The 13,383-nt window shown below is 54.9% G+C and overlaps 5 protein-coding genes across 5 annotated transcripts; 2 read left to right on the top strand and 3 right to left on the bottom strand.

The window, feature by feature from the left end:
* Positions 1-1,006: 1,006 nt before the first annotated feature.
* Positions 1,007-1,545, top strand: KVR01_005037 (uncharacterized protein; the record flags this gene model as incomplete). The annotated part of the gene is made up of 3 exons (XM_044787078.1): positions 1,007-1,036; positions 1,097-1,263; positions 1,371-1,545. 3 exons carry the CDS (start codon positions 1,007-1,009, stop codon positions 1,543-1,545), a joined length of 372 nt encoding a protein of 123 aa, XP_044645482.1.
* Positions 1,546-3,379: 1,834 nt separating this feature from the next.
* KVR01_005035 (uncharacterized protein) lies at positions 3,380-5,222 on the top strand (the record flags this gene model as incomplete). Its single annotated transcript, XM_044791408.1, has 3 exons — positions 3,380-4,232; positions 4,348-4,829; positions 4,977-5,222. The coding sequence occupies 3 exons, from the start codon at positions 3,380-3,382 to the stop codon at positions 5,220-5,222; spliced, it is 1,581 nt and encodes a 526-aa protein (XP_044645480.1).
* A 572-nt stretch (positions 5,223-5,794) lies between these two features.
* KVR01_005406 (uncharacterized protein) lies at positions 5,795-7,735 on the bottom strand (the record flags this gene model as incomplete). The annotated part of the gene is made up of 5 exons (XM_044793955.1): positions 5,795-6,264; positions 6,327-6,830; positions 6,911-7,221; positions 7,288-7,346; positions 7,724-7,735. 5 exons carry the CDS (start codon positions 7,733-7,735, stop codon positions 5,795-5,797), a joined length of 1,356 nt encoding a protein of 451 aa, XP_044645851.1.
* Positions 7,736-8,212: 477 nt separating this feature from the next.
* KVR01_005671 (uncharacterized protein) lies at positions 8,213-10,337 on the bottom strand. Its single transcript, XM_044784494.1, has 4 exons — positions 9,889-10,337; positions 9,754-9,830; positions 9,616-9,693; positions 8,213-9,558 (listed from the first exon to the last, which is right to left on the bottom strand). The coding sequence occupies exons 1-4, from the start codon at positions 9,989-9,991 to the stop codon at positions 9,238-9,240; spliced, it is 579 nt and encodes a 192-aa protein (XP_044646116.1). The 5' UTR covers positions 9,992-10,337; the 3' UTR covers positions 8,213-9,237.
* A 1,396-nt stretch (positions 10,338-11,733) lies between these two features.
* On the bottom strand, positions 11,734-12,954 carry KVR01_004952 (uncharacterized protein; the record flags this gene model as incomplete). Its single annotated transcript, XM_044789027.1, has 1 exon — positions 11,734-12,954. The coding sequence occupies exon 1, from the start codon at positions 12,928-12,930 to the stop codon at positions 11,734-11,736; it is 1,197 nt and encodes a 398-aa protein (XP_044645397.1). The 5' UTR covers positions 12,931-12,954.
* Between the last annotated feature and the right edge of the window lie 429 nt (positions 12,955-13,383).

The raw sequence follows: 13,383 nt of genomic DNA on the forward strand, positions 1-13,383 counted from the left end.
CGAGTGTCGCCAGTGCTCATGGTGCTGGTGACGGTTCACAGGATGGGAATAAGCTCTACAGACTCGATTACTTGTACACGTCTAATAGGACTTAGCATTCCTATCTTTTGAAGGTCACTTACCGATTTTGGCCAGGTAAAAAAAAAATAGTCTTGCGGATGGAATAAGATCCCAAGAGTTCACTTGGCCTCATTTAGTCTAGGCAGGAATACAACCGACATATTCTCAATGGTAAAAGTGTGATCAACTCACGGGTCCTTCATTCCTATATTTACTTTGGTTTCCCAATCTCCCACCTTACCAACTGTTGATTGCGGATGCAAATCAAGTAGCGAACACCCTCATCAAGGCCTTTAAGTTGGTTGACAGGGTGTCGAGCGTTAGTTTGCAACTTGACTAGTTTCTCGTTGGGAGGACATATAAATTGACATTCAGTTTTGGGAGTCTCTTTGTCCAATAATTTTATATTAGACGAACCTAGGCCCATAACACACCGAAATACCCGAGACACTTTACGCTTGTGGCATTTTGGTTGAGAAGGACGTAGAGCGCCGGTTCGAAGTACATGTGTCGCAGGTACACCTGCAATTTGGGACTGAGTGAGGGTAAGGGTTCATTGAGCTCTGGCCATATTTCCGTGTCATCATGTTCGCGTCTGTGACTTGAAATGCAAATAAAGTGTTTTTAAGTTTGGACAGATGTTATCAATTTTGTAATACTCGGTGCTTCTATTTCTTCCTTACACATTGCTTCTAGAGAAGTGGTGTCTTGTCGCTATTTGGCGAGGTGAGCCGCGTTCCATTGTGAACGGCCAACGTTGCTGCCAGTGGCTCGAATTTTACTGGGTGGCACCTGGACAGGATCGCCCCCTTTCGACCTTCCAACATCAATAAGCCAGATTTGCCATCGACGTCAACGGCCACGAAACTCGAACCAACCCGCTTCCACCAAAGCTTCACCTGAGGTATCGATTCGGTTGCCTGAACGCCCCCTGAGCACAGCCAGAATGTCGATATCAAACGAGGCGCTGCAGAAGGTGAGTATGCCCGTCAGCCAGACTTGCTCACGCACTGATTGCTAACATGTGTCAACACAGCTGTTGCGGGAGATCGAGGCCAACCACGTCAAGTCACAGCAGGATATCAGCCTTGCACGATCCCAGTTGGCATCCAAGCAGCGTGAGAAGCGACTCGCGCAGCTCACCAGCACCGAGATCGCGTCGCTCAACCCTGGCACCCCTCTGTATGAGGGAGTCGGCAAGATGTGAGTGGCTTTTCCTGGCATCTAGGCGCTTGTGTCCTGTGTCATCTCGACGGAAAGATGAGTGCATCAAACTTCGTGAACGGGGTCATTGACGGAAACTGGATCAGGTTCGTGTTGATACCAGCTCCTGAGCTGAAGAACAAGCTGGAGTCGCAGACGAAGCAGGTCGACAGCGACATTGATGGCCTCACAAAGAGGCTGCACTACTTGGAGACAACGGCAAAGAACAGTCAGGAGCACATTGAGGCGATGCTCAGGCGAGGCGCTGCGAGCGCCTCATGAGGAGGCTATCACCGCGAGGCCTCGGAACTGAGATTTCAGGCAGGTCTTGGACATCTGCACTGCGCCCTCACGACTTTTGGAACTATTGACCGCGATTTGCTGAAGATGTAGCCAAGGCTCGCCGCCGCTACTGGACCTCCATCTCAGCGTCCGGTACTGCTGATGCAGGTCGGCGCCACAGCACGGCCCAGACAAACCTCATTCAGTAAACACTTGATTCTGAGCTAGGGCCTGTACAATCAGGTTCAGAGACTGCGTCGCCGATCTAGAGGACCATAGCAAATACCAACCTTCGCAGACTCAGGAATGCAGCACACACACAAAACTCGAGAGTGCCACGTAGTCAATGAAGCCTCTGCCCAGCGAAGGAAACTTCAATCCAACCTCTACAGCCCGTTTCAACTGCCGCTCGAGGCGACCCAGCCAACACAGGCGGCCAGGCCATTACCCTAGCAGCGCATCACGCTAGGTCTAGATGCTACGGGGAGATGCGACAGTCGGCTTAATAAATGTCCATTATCAGATAAAATACCATCCATCACATGACCCACCGCAACCACCGAGGCGCCAGAGCTGTTGCTTAGCTTCTCCAGCGAACTGGGATGTCTCGACTTGTTTCTGTGGAAGTCCTCGCCGAATCTCGGCGTCGGGCCGCTTCCCAGCCTGAGCGCAAGGAGAACCCCGCTTCCTGGAATAGGCTCGGCTGGGGCCCTGGGGCCCAGTGATCGTCCGAACGGGATGTCTGAGCGTCTGAACGTCTGAGTGTTTCCATCCCTACCACAGCCCTACTAGATAGACTAACAATCCATGGCACATTATTAGTACGTGCCGCCAGATCAAGGGTCCTGGGAGGCACAACAGCCAGCCTGCCGCTGTATTCTCAGCACGGCACACCAGGCGTGCCGAGTTCCAGAACATGGCGAGGCTCCCGACTAGCCGGCTTATTTCTGAGGTGCTCTTCTTATTGTGGCCTTGCTTGGTGAGCCGATCAGCGCTGCATGTGGCAGGTCTGACCTCGGAGGGTGCTATTTTGGGGCCACACTAGGATGAGTAGGATCCTCTCAGCTGGATCTCAGCCCTTCACCTTCATTTCCTCGGGCTAACGACTGGGCTCCTCCCGCTGGCATTTCACAACGTGTGATCAGCTTGGCACCCCCATGTCCAACGCCCGCCGAGGCTACTGTACACTTGCCAATCTAGTACCATGCAGCTGTTGGCGAGGTAAGCCGGCACCAGCCAACCATTTGCGGCCAAATCGGACGCAATGCGGTACTCTCCACCACGCCCTACCTTGTCTCCTTCAGCCTCCAGCCAATGCCCGGCATCGCAAGTCCTGTGTCTATGCGGCACAGCAACTCCTCAAACCACGCGCTTTCTTGGGCCGCTTTGGACTCGACGCTCCAGTCCCCCGTCTTCTTACCCTACCCGTCTCCTCCACAAGCTTATGGGAGCACAAGCGCCGCGCTATTCAGCTTTTCCCGCTGGGCCTGCTGCCAAATGGGTACTCCCTAGCTCCCAGGTCGGCTCGACACAATAAATGCTTACGGCCCCCGCCTCGTCTGCGGCGCGGTTCACTCCTCCCCTTTCTCATATGTTCTACAGTTGACGTGTATTTGCCTCTGGGTCTTATTTGTCAGCGCGAGGTTCTTTCGCAGCTTCTTTTACACTATACCACTATACCACTATACTATATTCACACCGTTTCCTAGACCACAGTGAAGGCCAGGACCCCTCTTGAACTGGCCTACACCACACTACACACGCGCACGCGCTTGCGATACAGCCTATCTGTTGCTCCAGATCGAGGCCGCAGAATTGGCCTGAACCACTCAAGATGAGCTACTACTCAGAGGAGGATTATGATTACCGCCGGTCCTATGACCGTCGGGGGCGCTCCCCCTCGCCGTCACCCGTACACTATGTCCACACGCGCCCAGAACGACCTCGCAGCCGGGGCTATCACCACGGTGTGGATTTCCTCAACCCAGGCGTGACGGAGCACACCATGGCCATCACCAGGGTCCGCGAGCGCTCCCGGGAACGGCGAAGCCCCCCAACGGCCCTCAGCCCGCCCGCGGCGGCGGTTGCGCCGGTGATTATCAAGCAGTACAACTCCAACGATCGCCACTCGTCGGACGACGAGAGCAGCCTCAGCAGCCACCATCATAGGGGCCGGGGCCGCTCGCACTCGCACGTCTCGATCAGGAGCTCTCACTCGCGGTCACGCGCCGGTTCGGACGCCTACATGACGGTCGAGAGGTACGAGCTGGAGCGCAAGCTGGAGGAGCAACGCAGGCAGCTCGAGGCGCTGCGCATGTCGGCCTCGTCGTCGGCCGCGCACACCGAGTCCGAGCGGTACGAGCTGGCGCGGCTGAAGCGGGAGCTGGATGAGCTGCGCATCAGGGAGGACCGCGACGCGCAGCGCGCCGAGGACGCCGAGAGGTGGGAGATGCGCAAGTCCAAACTCGAGCTGGAGGACCTCCGGGCGCGCGAGGCCCGTGAGGCCCGCGAGAAGGCGGACAGGGAGCGCCGGTCGGCTGACTACGAGTCGTACGAGCTGCAGCGCTCCAAAAAGGAGCTGCAGGACCTCAAGGCGCAGCAGCAGAGGGAAAAGGAGGCTATGGAGAAGATGAGGGAGGCGAGGACCCATGCTGAGCTGAGGGTGGCGAAAGAAGAGCTGGACAAGAGTAAGTCTCCTCGCATAAGAAAAACCCCCCAAAGACCCGCATGATGACGGCCGATGCCGAGATGCAGTCATCCGCCACACGACAGGTTTTCGTGTATGCTGACATGATGCGCCAGTCAAATTTGCCGAGGAGCAAGAGGCCGACGAGAAGAGGATCCGCAAGGAGATCGAGGCCAAGATGCTCGCGGAGAAGCTCAAGGCCGAGGAGGACAAGAAGCAGAGGGAGAAGGACGAGGCCGCCGCGGTGGAGCGGTGGAAGGCCAGGGAGGCCGAGAAGGCCGCCAAGGCGAAGCGCGAGAAGGAGGAGGCAGAGAAGGAGTTCGTCCACCGCCTGACGGACCAGCTGCGCGCGTCGGGCGTGCCCGAGAACCAGATCAAGGCCATCGTCGAGAAGAAGCGCATCGACCAGGGCTTCCCCGCCCACCCGAGGCCGTTCCCGGGCCCGCCGCCGCCGCCGCCCGTGATGCCGATGCCGATGCCGCATCAACAAATGTCGCAGCAGATGACGACCACCAAGACGACGTACACGAGGATGGCAAGGCGGCACCTGAGCCTGGAGTGCCTGAAGGTCAGGGGCATTGATTTTGAGCTCGACGCGGTAAGTCACGGCTTCAGTCACCTCCCCTCCCCCAACCACCACCACCACCACCACCTACACGATCAATCCTTCACACACCGCCCCCTTTCAGCCAAACCTGCGTATACGGACAATCAATCAAGCTGACAAGCCCCACCCAAATAACAGAACCCAGACTACGTGCTCATCAAGCGTTGGGTGCCGCCAGAGGAGCAGAAGGAGCTCTGGTCGCTGACCAAGGTGATCCGCGACGGGCGCGAGAAGGTGACGACGACGCTCGCCATCGAGGACCGCAGCCACCACCACCACCGCCACAAGTCGGGCGACAACCTGGTCGTCGTCAAGAAGACCAAGCGGGAGCGCTCCAGGTCCCCGAGCGTCTCCACGCTCATGTACCTGGCTGGCGCTAGATAATTCACCTACCGGGGGTTCACCTACCGGGGGGGAGGGCGGGCGTTGACTTGACGCCTCGCACTGGGGCCGATAAAACAGCAGGGGATCATGGGAGCATCATCTCCTGATAGGATACCAGCACACTTGACAGCATACCTATCCGCTCTATTTACTTCTTGCAGGAGTGCTGCTAAAGCTTCTCAGCAGCGCAGCTAGATCTTGGGGTTTGTTTGATTTTGCATTGGCATGTTTTACAACACTCACGTTAGCGGAAAACGCTTTGATGATGATGGATGAGGCAAGGAAAACATTTCGTAACGTAACTTCATTTCACTCCAATTCGGCGTAATACCACACCAAGAATTCTGCTCTTCCTAGAGGTCACCACAGTGTCTGTCAATGGTATTCAGAAAGAATCAAAATCGAGTTCCCGCGTCATGCAGATTAAAAAGTCTCCCCAAGCTTTGCCTTCACTTTCCTCCCGAGCTTGCTTTTCTTTTGCCTGCCAACTACAATAAAGGTGGTATCCCGTAGGTTTCCTCTAAACACGTGAACTCCGCTGCAAATCCTGTCCAATGGACAGCAAGCACCGCCTAGTATTCAACATCCTCATCAGGCTCGAACGAGTCGGCAGCGACCTCCTCGTAGTCCTTCTCCAGGGCAGCCAGGTCCTCGCGGGCCTCGCTGAACTCGCCTTCCTCCATACCCTCGCCGACGTACCAGTGGACAAAGGCACGCTTGCTGTACATGAGGTCGAACTTGTGGTCCAGGCGAGACCAAGCCTCGGCAATGGCCGTGGTGTTGGACAACATGGACACGGACCGGTCGACCGAGGCCAGGCCACCCTCGGCGGCGGGGACCGCCATGGGCTTCTGGTAGTTGATGCCGATCTTGAAACCAGTGGGGCACCACTCGACGAGGTTGAACGAAGACTTGGCCTTCAGGGCAGCAACAGCGGCGTTGCAGTCGCGAGGGACGACATCTCCGCGGTAGAGCAGTGCGACGGCCATGTACTTTCCATTCCGGGGGTCGCAGACCACCATCTGGTTGTTGGGCTCGAAGCCTAGGAGATAGTGTCAGCCAGATACATTCAGCGCCTCGGGGGGTTGATGCAGGGAGACGTACACTGGAAGGTGAGGTCTGAGGTCTTGAAGCTCTCGTGGGAGCTCTTGCTGGCCGAAATGACAGGGGCGTAGCTAATCAGAGGGTAGTGGATACGAGGGTAAGGGACCAGGTTGGTCTGGAACTCGTTCAGGTCGACATTAAGCGCACCGTCGAAACGCAGGGAAGAGGTGATGGAGCTGACGACCTGGGCAATCAGGCGGTTGAGGTGCTCGTAGCTGGGGCGAGAAATGTCCAGGCTGCGACGGCAGATGTCGTAGACAGCCTCGTTGTCGACGAGGAAAGTGCAGTCGGAGTTCTCGATCGTGCTGTGGGTCGACAGAACGGCGTTGTAGGGTTCGACGACGGCGGTAGAGACGCGAGGAGCAGGGTAGACGGCAAACTCCAGCTTGCACTTCTTGCCATACTCGGTGGAGAGGCGCTCAAGGAGGAGGGCACCGAAACCAGAGCCGGTACCACCACCGAAGGAGTGGAAGACCAGGAAACCTTGCAGAGAGCTGCAGTTGTCTGTTGATGCTCTTGTAAGCCACCGCCTGTGCGAGCGGGCGCGGCACCCTGTCCGTTGGGCGCAGCAGCAGACTACTCACCAGCAACACGTCGAATGCGGTCAATGACATTGTCGACCATCTCCTTGCCGATGGTGTAGTGGCCACGGGCATAGTTGTTGGCAGCATCTTCCTTGCCGCTGATCAGGAGCTCGGGGTGGTAGAGGTGACGGTAGCTTCCGGTGCGGATCTCATCGATGGGAGAGGGGTCGAGGTCGACAAAGATGGAACGGGGCACGTATTTTCCGTTGCTGGTCTCGGAGAAGAAAGTCTCGTAGGAGCCACCATTGGGGCCGTCCTTGAGGTTGGGGTCGGGACGACCATCAGGGCCAAGGCCGTGCTCGAGGAGGTAGCTGGAATGAAAGGTTAGCTAGCCCCAACAAGGCGGTGCACACACAGATCGGCGGTGTGGTCCTTACAGCTCCCAAGCACTGTTGCCCAGCTGGGTACCAGCCTGGCCGAGGTGGAGGTGAAGAACCTGCGGATGGAGGGTCAGTCTCGTACATCACGACAGGTCTCTGGCGCACTCCCGCGGCCGGGTTGCGCTCATGTCGAGCTGGCCGACGGGGCGAGCACAGCTGTGGTGGTGCGGGATGGGGCGGGTAAGGGGCACATCCAGCCTGCCGTCAACGGTGAGACAGGTCGCGGTTGGACCGTGTCATTGCCCAAGGCGTGGATTCAGGACATAGCGAGATGAGCAAAGTTGGTGACGGACGACGGACGACGGGCGCCGGTGGTAGTTGCGCTGCGCTCCCGTTGCGTTGCGACAGAGCTTCACCGAGGCTCGCTCCACGTGTGGAAATAGGGGTTCAATCGAACTCAATCGGGACTGGCTCCAGCCCCAGGTCAACTCACCTCTCCGTGCATGTTTGCTGTCTGGGGTGATTCTGGTGCGACTGAGGTTTCTGCGCGACTCGCGGGGGAGCAAGCTGGGCAAGATGATTCCTGGCCTTGGTTTGCGAGGTTCAATGAAGCAGAGTCCCGGGCAGAGCTGGGAGGTTGTGGGCGGGAGGTTGAGATGGCAGCCAGCAGGGGGGCGGGCGGGTGTGCGTGGGACGATTGGTCGAGCAGGGTCCACTGGTGTTTTCCCAAGGGGAAAGAAAGGAGGGGCAACCGCAGCCCGCAGCTGTGCAGAGTGCAGAGCTGCGGTCGCCGGTGGGTGGGCAGGTGGGGCGCGTCCCCAACCGTGTCTTGTTGATTGCAAACAGAGTGTCCTGCCCGCCACACGGCCGAGCACCAACCCGACCGATCTCCCAATTGGGAACACCTCCCCCAAGACAGACGGCCTTTGGGCCTCTCACCGCCCGCCCTGCATCCCGCCCCGGCGGCGCTGCCAGTTTCAGACATGGCGATTACACCTGTTATTGGAGGACTATTCTGTACGCATTGATCCCCACGTTAGAGGCACAATGTTAGCGCCCATCATCTTCATACTGTTCACATGTATATACATGTGTGAACACCACGATCCGTCTTCCTGTCCAGGTATATGCCACACGTCTGCCAACATCTTCTCGGTCCTTCAATGCTTCCTGGCCATCAAGACTGCTGGCAGGGCAATAGGGCGCTTCGAGTACCAACGCCAACACACCACAGACTTCATTGCCGCGGTACCTGGCCAGGCCGTACCAAGATCTGACTGCAAGACCTGTCCTCGCACCGGAGCTCCCAGGCGCTGCTGGCCGGACGTCGGGAGAACCTCCAAACAGTCAAGGGAGCGGTCCCTTGGTTTACTTGGCTGTGTCGTACCAGGATCGGGCTGGGAATGCCCACCGTCGTTCGCGCGAGGGTCTGGCGCTACTCACGAGTACCGTTGGCCGGATCTCTCATGGAAACCGTACCGAGAGTTGCGCCCTTGCTATATGTCGATGCGATTCCTACCGCCTGCCTCGTACCGCCCACCTGAGCAGTGCCATGAAGCATGATTAAACGTAAGCTTGTTCTGTGATTCCAGATCTGGAAGTGTCAACAGAGCTCTGAAGCAGAGGACAATCACAGAGCAGAAGTGGGACAATGGATTCGGCCTCAGATAATCCCATGCTGGGGCGATTGTTTTTCTTCCTAGCAGTGTGCACCCTTAACCCTCCTCGCAAATAGCAAAACGTCAACTTGCACAAACCCCTCTCGTCCCCACCTGCTAAGCCGCCCTCTGCACGACCAAATCACCTGTTGGGCAAGTCCATCGTTGAAAAAAGCAGTTATCCGTCGTCTCCTCGTGATATTAGAGCCACCGAGGTATGAAGGTGGCTAGTCGTAGTAAAGATGCATGGCTGGCTGAAAATCGGTACAAAGAAGCAGAGACAGGAGGTGCCCAGCGCAACGCGGTTGCGGCCTGCCACAGGCGGACAGCGTCCATGACTACCAGTCTCTTACAGCAGGTAGGCGAGGATGCCCATACCGGCGGCGAGGGCACCGGTACCCAGGTTCTGAATGTTGGCGGCGGCGGCGGCAGCAGATGGCGAGCTGGAAGCGCCGGCAGAGGACTCTGCAGTGGGGCTAGCAGTGCTGCTAGAGGTAGGCGAAGCTGTCGCTGAAGACTCCGAGCCGCCGGTAGAGGAGGGCGCGGCGGAGTAGTCGGCCGGGTCAAGCGTACCACACTGGTCCTGGATGCTCGTGGTGCAGTTCTTCTGGCCGTTGGCGTTGCCAACATTGGCATTGTTGCAGTCGGTGAACGCCTGCTGGCAGACGAACTGTATCACCGAATGTCAGCAGCTGGCTGGACGAGTGGGGCGAGACGGAGAGCTTACAGTATCGATAGTCTGAGTGTAGTACTGAAGACCGGGGGCGCTGCCGTTCTGGCAAGTGCAGGAGTACTCGAGTGTGGCCTTTCATCTTCACGTTAGTGCTGTTGCTTCACAGCGAGCATAGCCTGGTTATTGACTCACCACTTCGCAATCATTATCCACAGAGCTCTGGTCGCAGAGGGTGGTGCAGGTTTCCGTCTGGGCTCTGCACCATTGGCCTGTTTTCAAGGTCAGTCGATGTCAACGAGAGAAAGAATGGAGCAGGGGCACGCTTACCTCTGAGGCTGATGTCGACCTCGTTGGGGTCGATGTGGAAGGAGGAGTTCTGGGCGGAGACCAAGAGCGCGGAGAGCGCGGAGAGGACGATGAAAGAACGCATCGTGAGACCGCCGGTGGTGTTTGTTGGGCTGGTGAAGGCGAAGACACTGGCGGATGGCTCGGTAAGTGTACTGAGTGTGGCTGGACCGGGTCAATTGACTGTTGCTGGTATGGATGCGGACCGATCTGCTGTGCGGATGAAAGGGTTGGGCAGACGACAAAAGTGAAGGTTCTCGCGACGGGGATCGACGGGGAAAACAGAGGGGAGGCAGGTGTTTTAAGAGGGCAGGTGTGTGTTGGTGAGGTAGTTGCTCTTTCTAGCGGCTTTTATCGCCCAGGGGGGGGCTGTCGTACCACACCTCTCGAAGCAACTTTGAAATTCGGAGGAGGCAGGCGGCCGAGAGCAGGGCAGGGGGCCGGGGGTTGCAGTCACGATAGACAGGGGTGGCTGGCAGCTAGTCGACGAGTCTTGCAGCAGAAGGGGCAGGGATGGTGCGTCTCTGGTGGAGCAAAATCCGGACTCTCGGTCTAGCCCGGTTCTCAGGGCGAGTCTGGAGAGCAGAATTGAGCTCCATCATTGGCTGTCAGAGGTACCGCCCTGGCTGCTTGGGTACCCTAGGTACCAGTGACTACTGCAAAGTGCATCGGGCAGCTTGCGGGACTCGCTCCTGCTCGGCGCGTGGTTTTTCAGTGGAGCTGTCGTCGCTGCCAGGTGGATTATCCTGAGTTTCCTTTCCTTCCCCTTGCTCCCTCGCTCGAACCTCCCCCCTCTTCCCTGCCGTTTCAGCAAATCGCGGTTGCATGATGGCCACCAGGACGTGCCTGACAGTTTGATGCCTTGTGTCCGCCTCTCTGTCTGTTTGTCTTTCTTTCTACTAGTACTGCGTGTTTTGGGAGCGTCAGATGAGCAAGTGAACATGCCCCCGGGCGACAGGTCTCAACCATCCGCTCAGCTGTCGGTGGGAATTGGTGACAATCTCTATGTATATCCCAGGCGTGGCCGATGACTGGAATGGAACTCTGCAATTGTTTCACATAGAACCCTAGCTCAGGCTACCTATCTTTTCCACCACTGGCTATGCCGTACAATGCTTTGTTTTCTTGCGGTGGGGCCAAGTGCCATTGCCCTTGTCACGACCAATTTCATTACGGCTGCTCTTGTTATTATTTTTAATATTACTCTAGCTGTCGACGTGCCGGCTCTCACCAGGCGTAGCGCCGATGACTCCGTCAGATTGGTCTGGATGGAGTCGCAATCACCGAGGGGGGCCATCGCATGTGGCTCCTCAGTCTTGTCTGGGTTGAAAAGGGCAAAGGGCGGCGGCACCTAGTCTGAACATGGGCTCGACATGGAACAGGGGAGGAGACATGATCCAATTTAGGGAACATAAGAATGAGACCGGCAATTCACATACCTAAGTTCAGAAACCACACACCTATTTCTAACTAATTAATATCTTATCTAGTAATAAAGTTATATTTTATCTTATTATATTAATTTAATAATATTTTAATACTTTTAATATATAATAAATATAAAAGAATATAATTTAATTTTTAATTTAAATAATAAGTTAAGTAATAAGTTTAAATTTAAAATTAAAACTTTTATTATAATTATCTATAAATATAATTTAATAATTAATTAACTATATAATTATAAATATTTATAATTTAATAATATTTTATAATTTATATTATATTTAAAAGATTATAAATTTTATAAATAAATTAAAATATTATTTATTTATTTTTTAATTAATCTAACTATATAACTCTTCAAGTCTAAGGTTGTTAATGCTCTTAAAAAAATTCCGAACATGTTTGTTCCGAGTCTAATTTTTCTTTCTCTTTCTTCTGCTTTCTCAGCACCCTTTTTTGCTCGATTGTGGCAGCTGATGTCGCTTTGAGAGATTCTAAAAGTTCGGGAGCGGTTCGCGAAGCAGTGACCTGGGGATCAAACTCGGAAATCGCGATCCAGAATTGCCCATTGCCTGCCGAAGACCCGTTTGTCTGTTCGATGAATTGATCCAGCTCGTCGAGACTAGGAAGACAAACATAGCCTTCGTGCTTTGCTCTATGAATCCCGCTGGCCGATGGGCCGTATCTCGAGAAGGAATCAGCAATCTTCCGCATGTTAAAAGCCGACCCCCCGTTGAGTCTAATCCGTGCTCTAAATGGATAAGATTCTTTTGGTGTTGGCCGGCCTGAGAACTGATTCTGGGCCTTCTGGTGTCGACGTGCCACTCTGCCGGTGCCTCCCCACTTGCGCACCGGTCGCCGGTCGATCTCCAGTGTGACATCCGGCGAGAGGGCGAGCAAGTTGACGAGCAGGGCGATAATGCGGAGGGCATCGGTTCCAGCGCTGTGTGCCATATGTTTTGGTAGAATGGCTCGATTATCACCCTCAAATCCGAATGCGATGAGCGATTCGCGCATACTTGGACTGCAGTTGGTGCGCGTTGAGACATCCTTGATAATCTCCTGAAGGTCGACCCAAGATGAGATATGCTCTGTGATACCCAGATACGTGCTCGACATGACACGAAATTCGAAAGCCAGGTCGAAACCAATCAGAGTGAGGGAAGCCTGCGGACCCAGCGCATCGCGGAATGACTGGAATAGACGCTGCAGAGTCTCATGGACGGCGTCAGGCTCGACGATATGGGTTGGTCCAAAGATGAAGGATTCGCGCTTCCTTCCCCGGCCTTGTTCCCTGCCAGCAACCCGGATCTTACTCACTTGTATTGGGTATCGGGTCTGAAGCGAGTACAGGCTCCTAGGAGGGCCCTGCAGCGCCTCAATGTCGACAGGCGGGATGAATGCGATACCGATCTCGACAACATCAGTAAGGCTGTCGCCCCATGGCTCGGCGTCGATGGCAACAAACCCCGAGACCCCGGCTTGTTGTTTTAGCGAGCAGAGGTTGGGGATGTTGCTACGCCACAGGTTGTGCCAGCGGCTGACTTTGAGGAACGGACAGCCATCAGAATACTTCATTTCCGCCGTGCTGAGGGATGTGTATATAAGGGATGGGCGGTTATGGTTTCGTTTCTAATCCCCATACATATAAAATGTATAGGGTGCCTTGATATAGTCGTAAATGCTTATAATGTAGCTTCTTAAAAATAAAAATAAAAATGCTAATAACAGTATAGCGACAATACGTGGGCACGTGGCCTCGGCCTCGTGCCGCACAGATAAGGCTAGGAGGCATCGCTCCTAACGGCGCCACTGACTAGATCCGTCGACTGTATATAAGATTGATAGTGGATCATAGAAAGCTGCGGCGGGTCTTGTAGAAGAAAAAGATTAGTGCAATGAAGAAGCTAGTTACTATAAGATTAAATAAGTGCCTAGAGGAAAGAAACTATAGTTACTTTATATATTATTATAAATTATATAACTTTAATTATACTATATTTTTCTTTTATATAATAAAAATATTATATA

This window comes from Diaporthe batatas (genome assembly GCF_019321695.1).
Source record: "Diaporthe batatas strain CRI 302-4 chromosome Unknown Contig00005, whole genome shotgun sequence".
NCBI classification, from domain to species: domain Eukaryota; kingdom Fungi; phylum Ascomycota; class Sordariomycetes; order Diaporthales; family Diaporthaceae; genus Diaporthe; species Diaporthe batatas.